We start from the raw sequence: 8530 nt of genomic DNA on the forward strand, positions 1-8530 counted from the left end.
TGAATCTTGGCTCTTGTTCATTCTGCAGTTGTATCAAGGTCCAGAATATGAGTGTTTTTTTTTTTTTTTTCCACTAAAGATCTTACTTGAACATCAATTAACAAGAACATAAAGGAAACAAGTCAATTAATAAAGAGATAAGGGTCAAAAACACACTCCAACTATCACTTTTTTTTTAGTTTCATACCTAAATTATCAAAAGGTTGAGAAAACTACCTAAACTATCACTATCTAGTTTGCAAAACACACTTGAACAAAATATGTGAACTCACTCTCCGAATGGCAAGTGAAACTGAAATTTTCTCAAAAAAATTGTCCACATGACATAAGTAATGCTATGGTGACACCTACATGGAAATTTAAAAATAATATTTTTTTTATTAAAAAAACTGTATATTTTTTTTAATAAAACTGCATTATTTTTTTTTAAAAAAAATCAGCATTTTAAAAATAAAAAAAAATCTGGATTTTTTTTTAAAAACATAATTTTAAAAAAAATATCAAAAAATTTAGAAAATCAGAACAAAAAATGATTTAAAAAATGGAAAAGTTGATTTTTTTTTTAAAAAAATGTGAAAACTAAATAATCAGTTTTCTTATATTTTTTTAAAAATAACTTTTCCATTTTTTAAACTATTTTTTTTAATTTTCTACAATTTTTGATATTTTTTTACAAAAATTATTATTTTTCAGATTGTTTTTTAAAACAAATATTTTTTTGTTTTAATTTCCATGTAGGTGCCATTGTGACATTATTTATCCACGTGAACAACACTTGGCAATATTTTTATATAAAATGGAGAATGTAGATCACATGCAATTCAAGAATAATTTGAGGTGTGTTTTGCAAACTAGATAGTGATATTTTAGATAATTTTCTCAATCTTATGATAGTTTAGATATGAAATTAAAAAAAAAAATGATAGTTGGGGTGTGTTTTTTTTATCGTTATCTCATTAATAAACAAACATACAGTGTCAGTACAAGCATAAACTTGTCTGCTTTGAAACAACACATCAGATCATCTACAGAGCGACAAGTGGGTGATGCTTGTTCCTTCCCCTACCTCTTCATGTGCTTTAATTGTCTCTAATCCAAGTAGTTAAGTAGAAAAAAAAAGAAAGGAAAAAAAAAATCTTAGTTGACTTAACTAGACCTCAGATCCAATTTTTAACTTCATCAAATTCTAAGAGAAACTAAGAAAAGTAACTAACTATACAATTCACTCAATGCAAATTCTTGTTCCTATCTGTACAAATCTTGAATCATGAAGACTAGTAACATAAGGCTTTTTCCTCTTCAATCGGTTTTTCTTGATAGTGATAAGAATGGTACTAAGAACTTTGCATCATTCCAACATTTGAAAAACCGACTTAATTAGTTTGGTTTCGGAAAAAACCGACCGAAACTTAATCATGAACTCCCTTACTAGTAGGTATCAAGATCTAGAATATGAGTTTCCTAATGAAGATATCACTTGAAAAGTTGGAAAACTTGAACATCAATTAACAAAAACATAAGGAAATAAGTCCATTAATAAACAAACATATAATGTCAGTACAACCATGAACTTGTCTGCTCTGAAACAACACATCAGATCAAATACAAAGCCACAAGTGTGATGCTTGTTCCCTCTTCACTTCTTCATGTGCTTTAATTTTCTCTAATCCAAGTAGTTAAGAAAAAAGAAAAAAAAGGTATTAGTTGACTTAACTAGACCTCAGATCCAATCTTTAACTTCATCAAATTCTAAGAGAAACTAAGAAAAGTAACTAACTATACAAATCACTCAATGCAAACTCTTGGTCCTAATAATAATTTAAAAAAAAAAAAAAAAAAAAGGCAGTTTGTTGCAGGAAGCATCCCGTATTCAGGCAGGATCCGATAAAGAGCCGCACTCCCAAGGCGTGTGATGTAGGCGGCCAATCTTAATGCAAGCATCAGTAGTTAATTTCATAGTGGAGACAACTTGTTCCTATCTGTACAAATCTTGATTCATGAAGACTAGTAGTAGTAGTAGTAGTAGTAGTAATAGTAGAGATTCATCAATTGGTTTTCTTGAATATACTTTGGTAGTAGCACCAATAAAAATTGAAAAAGAAAATAAAAATTGGTACTAACAACTTTGCATGGCTTTTCAAGAAATTGGAATAAGCCTTCCATTAGCTCTCATCATTTTCTTGAATTCATCAAAATTTACCATTCCATCACCATCTACATCAACTTTCCTTATCATTTCTTTACATTCATCCAATTTCTTGCCTTGATTTAATCCCAAAGATGAAAGAACTTTACTCAATTCTTCCTCTGATATTAATCCATCTTTATCATAATCAAACACATCAAATGCATCTTTTAAATCCCTCTCTCTATTCTCTTCTTCTTCTTGATTCACTTCTTCACTTACAACTTTTTCTATGCCTAAGAAAGTATGACAAAGTTCATAAAACTCATCAAGATCAATCAAACCATCTTTGTTTGAATCAACTTTCTCAACCATTTCAACTATATCTTGATCCTCCATGTATATCCCAATATTCTTGAGTGATTGTTTTAACTCTTGCTTTGTTATGTAACCATCACTGTTCTTGTCAAATGTTGCAAAAATACCCTTTAGCTCAATCTTGCTATGGCTATTTGACAAACTACTACTCCTTGTCATGCTCTTTTGTTCAACCAAGATTGAATCTTTTTTGTTGGAAAAATTTGAGTTCTTGATAGAGAGGGAATAGATCCAAGATTGGATTTTTTTTGTGGGAAATTTGAAAAGGGTTGTGATTAAACCAAGAATGAAGAGAAGTGCTAAGAAAAGAATGCTTATTGTCAACATTTTTCTTCTTCTTCTTGGGATTCAATGGAATAGAAGAATGAGAAATGAAGAATGGCTTCTTTAGTTGTTTTTGAGTACGTTTGAGGGGCTTTAATGAAATTAAAAAAGAGAGGAGAAAATGACAAATATGGTCTCTTATGTTTGAGGGTAGGCTCAAAATGGTGTTTTATATGGACTGAACAACTTTGGTCCTTTGAGTTTCCCAAAAGTTAACACTTTTAGTCTCTGTCAAATATTTATTGAATTCTATCTGTTCGATTTGATGAAAACAGTAGAAAAGAAAGATACGAGCCTAGACACCAGAAAAGTTCCATCTAATCCTAAAATATGCAACACAAAAAGCTGCACTCGACACTAAAAATATATATTAAGAGATAATAAAAATTACACCTCAAAAACTACACCAAGACTCTAGAAATAAATAAAAAATAGTGTAAACTATAAAAATTGTATCTTTAAATGTGAGTTTCCGTTAATTCCCATTTTTTCTTGTTATTCTTGTCAAATCAAACAAATAGAGTTTGATAAATATTCGACGAAGACCAGAAGTATTAACTTTTGACAAATTTAAACGAATAAAACTGTTCAGTAAATTCTTAGGAGACTATTTAGAACTTATCCGGAAATATATGGGACCATCTTTGTCATTTTTCTCCACAAAAAAAGAAAGTATTGAAAGTGAAGTGAAAGAAGAATACGCGTTTGTTTGGTGCATTGCTTTAACTTTTATATTTTATTTTTTGAATAATGATCCCACAAAAAACCGCGTGAAACTGTAAATAACTGTAAATTATTTCATCTCTATACGCGTTGCTTCCATCAATTTTGGGTGGTGATTGCGGTGGTGAGTGGGGGGGGGGGGGGGGGGTGTTGTGGAATTAATTTAATTTGTTTTTCGAGTTCTAGAATTAATAATGGCACTAGTCAAAACTTGCTTGTACGTTACACTAAAACATAAAGTCAAAAATCGGCTTGTATTAATTTTTTTTTCTGCCAAATTAGTTTATATTTTTGGCTACACCATGTAAGTTGTAACTTTACTACTACCCTGTCAGTTACAATTTAAGTATCTTATTGTTATCCTCGTTAATCATGAAAAAAACATTACTATACTCCGGCAGTAGTAAATTTAAATTAAAGTAGACAAAGCATGGAATTTGCTAAAAAGGATCGGAGTCCTTTTTCTTCAACCGTTCAAACATATTTGAACGTTAAGGAAAAATGGACTATTTGCTTTAGTGAGTTTGACCCATCTTATTCAAGGAGAGGTGTCGTGGTGTATGTTATTCACAGATGAAATAGTATTAATTGACGAAATGCGCAGTGGAGTTACTGAAAGGCTGGGAGTTTGGCGATAGGTCCTAGAGTCTAAAGGTTTCAGGTTAAGCAGGACTAAGACAGAGTAACTTGGAGTGCTACTATGCTTTGAATTATTTTCTTTTCTCTCAAGTCGAGGGTATATCAGAAATAATCTCTCTACCGAACAAAGATAAGGTTAAAATCTACATAAATTTTATCCTTCCCAGACCCCCACTTATGAGATTACACCGAATATGTTGTTGTTGTTGGACTCTTTAACAAAAGGAACTTCCCACAAAGTAGACTACTCGAACAGTGGTGACAAATTTAACTAACGGAAGTATAATTTGGAGGTGACTATACATTATATTACGGAAATTCTAACATATTGGCATAGAGTACTTTTATATTTATTTCAGTTTGTGTAAGGTAAATAAATAATTACAATTTGTTCAACTACCACTTACATACAATTGATAATTATGACTTCGACTTCTGTTAAACGAATTGAGAACGTAGCTTCTAAATTAGTTTTGATAGAAACAACAATGCAAGTCATATTTCATAACTCATTGTAACACTGCAAATCATAGTTCACATATTGGGATAATGTAACTTGATATTTAGTTACATGACATCTCACCTATCCCCATCTAAAAAAAAGGTAGTCCGATGCATAAAGTATCCCGCATTAGTAGATTTGGAGACAAACAAGAAATTTGCCCCAACAAGAAACTCAAACACTCAACCTCAGAGGCATGCGATGATGCAAAATGAGAAACGATCATAGATGGGGTAGCCAAAGTTCCAAGGTCTAATAATTTGTATTACATATGACTATATGTAATTAAGTACTTAGTTTATTTTAGCAGTAAATGTCAGAATGTTTTAGTCAGAAGGATCAAAGATTTTAGGCCTTTTAATGTTTATATTAGATTAATTAAAGTATTATTATATAATATAATATATATGAATTATATATATAATTAAGTATTTCGATGTAGTGTTCGTTATTTTGGTATTTAATTTATAAAAATGGAACAACATACCGAATACCAAAAATCTTTAAAGTCCGTTCCAAAATTCGTATCAAATATCTGAAACATTAGCTCTCATCATTAGTTCTTATATATGGGATAGAGTGTTGGCCAGTCAAGAATGCCCATGTTTAGAAGATGAGTGTCGTGGAGATGAGGAAGTTAGATGGATGTGTGGTCACACTATGAGAGATCTAATCAGGAACAAAGTTATACAGGATAAGGTGTGAGTGGCCCACGTGGCGGACAACACGAGGTAAGCAAGGCTAAGATGGTTCGGGCATGTGAAAATGATGTGTATTGTTGCACCAGTAAGGAGGTGTGAGAGGTTGACTATAATAGGAGTTAGGAGAGGTAGAGGTAGGCCGGAAAAAAAAAACTGGGGGAGGTGATTAAACAAGACATGACACAGCTTCAAGTTACTGAGGACATGACCCTAGATAGGAAGGTATGAAGGTCGAGGATTAGACTAGAAGGTTAATAGGTAGCGGAGTGTTGTTGCTTTTGTGTGGGAGAGGCAGGGGGTTAGCCTCCTCTCCACTTCTCCTTAGTAGTGTTAGCGTAATTTTTTTTTATCTAATGTGTATTACTATTTGTTGCTCCATTTGATTTGTATCTTGCTATTTTGTTGTCATATTTTCTTGCTACCATTCTTTGAATTCGTTTCTTTCTTTTGAATCGAGGATATATCGAAAATAGTCTCTCTACCCAACAAAGATAATAGTAAAAGTCTGCGTACATCCTATCCTTCTCAGACCTCCATTTATGGGATTATACTGCGCATATTGTTGTTGTTGTCGGACTCTTTAACAAAAGGAACTTCCCACAAAGTAGACTACTTTAACAGGGGTGACAAATTTAACTAAAGAAAGTATAATTTGGAGTGACTATACATAATATTAGTGAAATTTTAACATATTGTCATCGAGTACTTTTATAGGTTTGATTTCAGTTTTTGTAAGGCAAAATAATAATTACAATTTGTTCAACTATGACTTACATACAATTGATAATTGTCACTTCGACTTCTGTTAAACGAATTGAGAACGTAGCTTCTAAATTAGTTTTGATAGAAACAACACAACTGCAAGTCATATTTCATAACTCATTGTAACACTGCAAATCATATTTCATATATTGGGACAATGTAACTTGACATTTAGTTACATGACATCTCATCCATCCCCATCTGAAAAAAAAGGCAATCTGGTGCATATTGTATTCCACATTAGCAGATTTGTGGACAAACAAGAAATTTGCCCCAACAAGAAACTCAAATAATCAACTTCAGAGGCATGCGACGATGCAAAATGAAAAACGATCATAGATGAAGGAGTCAAAGTTCCAAGGTCTAACAATCTTATTACATATGACTATATGTAATAAGACTATATGTAATTAAGTACTTAGTTTATTTTAGCACTAAATGTTAGAATGTTTTAGTCAGAAGGATTTAAGATTTTAGGCCTTTTAGTGTTTATATTAGATTAATTAAAGTATTATTATATAATATATATGAATTATATATATAATTAAGTATTTCGATATAGTGTTCGTTATTTTGGTATTTACTTTATAAAAATGGAACAACATACCAAATACCAAAAATCTTTAAAATCCCCAAAATTCGTATCAAATATCAAAAACACTGAAACTGAAATACAAAAGTTTCTATTTCGTTACGGTAATTAAATATTCACCTAAGTACGTACTCATCTATTGCTTATTCATCATGGATAAGAGATATGTATTATCACTTCAATTTTTAACTGCTACGATTATTTTTCTTGATTTGATGTAGAATAAATATTAATCACCTAATCCTCCCTCTCTTTAGAACATGTGCGTAGTTTCAAGGGGTAAGAAATAATATATCAGCAGATCAATTTTTTTTTTTTTTGGAAGATTAGATAGCACTTGAACGTCGCCATGACGTATTGGATATTTAAGAATGTCAATTTCATCTTTACAATCTAATGAAGGACTTAGATCTTTGATATTAACACTATTGGAGAGTATTTGAAAGTTTACTTGCTTAACATATTGGTCAAGAGTAATTGAGTCAATGGAATGTGAAGATACAGTGGTTTAATTTCACAATAAGAACAATTGATTTCTTTTATATTATTATGTTTAGGCCACTCAAAGACTTGCCCCTTTTTTTTTTCCGTATAAAACTGTGATATATTATAATATTATTAATGCAGAATAGTGTAGAATATGTATAAATGGAATTATTTTCAGACAGTATAGTTGAGACTTGAGATAGGACTTCTAAATTTATAGTAGAATTAAATAAGGATTATTTTAAGTAATTAGTGTAGGTAGATCAATAGTCCTATAATATGGTAAAATTCTCTACACTTTTGAGATCCACAAAAGATCATGCTAATATAGAGATCATGCTAATATAGAGATTTACGCACTCCCAATTATATTCTGTTTTAGGTTTCAGATCCAAGGCCATATGAGTCTGACAAGCTTAATTATCCTCCGAACGTAAGGTGTTAGTTGAGTGATCAATGAAATGAGTGAAAATCATTAGAGATCAGGATTTAAATTTTAGTAAAAAAGATGTTAGATAGTTTCTCTTCATCAGCTTAAGCCTTAACGTGCAAGATTATTTGATATCTGTATTGTTAAAAATTATAAATACTAAATACAAGAGTAAAAGTGTGTGAAAACTGATTCAATACGGTCGATATAAAATATCCGCTCATGAACATTACAAGAAAAATGCTAACGATGCGTTCAAAAATGATTTTTTGAAATTTTAAAAAGTCATATTTGAAATTAAGTTAAAAGGGGGTATTTGAAAGTTTAAGTTGTGTTTGGATATGAAAATAGAGTTAAAATTTTAATTTATGAGTGAAAACTTCAGAAGAAAACTCCTAAAACTTACTTTCAAATTTTAAATTTCAAATTTGAAGTTAAAATAAAATGCCTGTTTCATGGCCAAATGGCTCTACATGTGTGTTGCACCATATACCCCCATCATCATCAATGCAATACCAAAACATCACTTTTGAACCCCACAAGGGCCACAACAAACATTCATGTTTCTCTTTGATTGTGATTTGTGGTCTTCTCTCTCAATGAAAAGATTTTTTTTTAATTTATGTCTTAAATAATTATTTTTCTATATTTAGAAATAATTTAATTTTATGAGATGATTTCGCCCATACAAATATCTAAGTTTATTTTGGATCAATACATTTCAAAAATTTTCCTTTATTTCTTAAACTTTGTACCAAATCAAAAGAGGACAATCTTTTTAAGACAGACGGAGTATTTGTTGATAAGATATTAATTAATTCACCTATGACTTTGGATGGACAGAAAATAACAAAGAGATAAAAAACCC

The 8530-nt window shown here is 30.7% G+C and overlaps 1 protein-coding gene across 1 annotated transcript; it reads right to left on the reverse strand.

Moving 5' to 3' along the window:
• Positions 1–1517: 1517 nt before the first annotated feature.
• LOC132040106 (calmodulin-like protein 3) lies at positions 1518–3143 on the reverse strand. Its single transcript, XM_059430722.1, has one exon. The coding sequence runs from the start codon at positions 2828–2830 to the stop codon at positions 2138–2140; it is 693 nt and encodes a 230-aa protein (XP_059286705.1). The 5' UTR covers positions 2831–3143; the 3' UTR covers positions 1518–2137.
• Between the last annotated feature and the right edge of the window lie 5387 nt (positions 3144–8530).

The sequence above is a fragment of the Lycium ferocissimum genome, chromosome 12, assembly GCF_029784015.1.
Source record: "Lycium ferocissimum isolate CSIRO_LF1 chromosome 12, AGI_CSIRO_Lferr_CH_V1, whole genome shotgun sequence".
Lineage (NCBI taxonomy): Eukaryota > Viridiplantae > Streptophyta > Magnoliopsida > Solanales > Solanaceae > Lycium > Lycium ferocissimum.

Coding starts and splice junctions, on each gene's coding strand:
- LOC132040106 (XM_059430722.1), bottom strand. CDS start 2,830: ATGTTGACAATAAGCATTCTTTTCTTAGCACTTCTCTTCATTCTTGGT.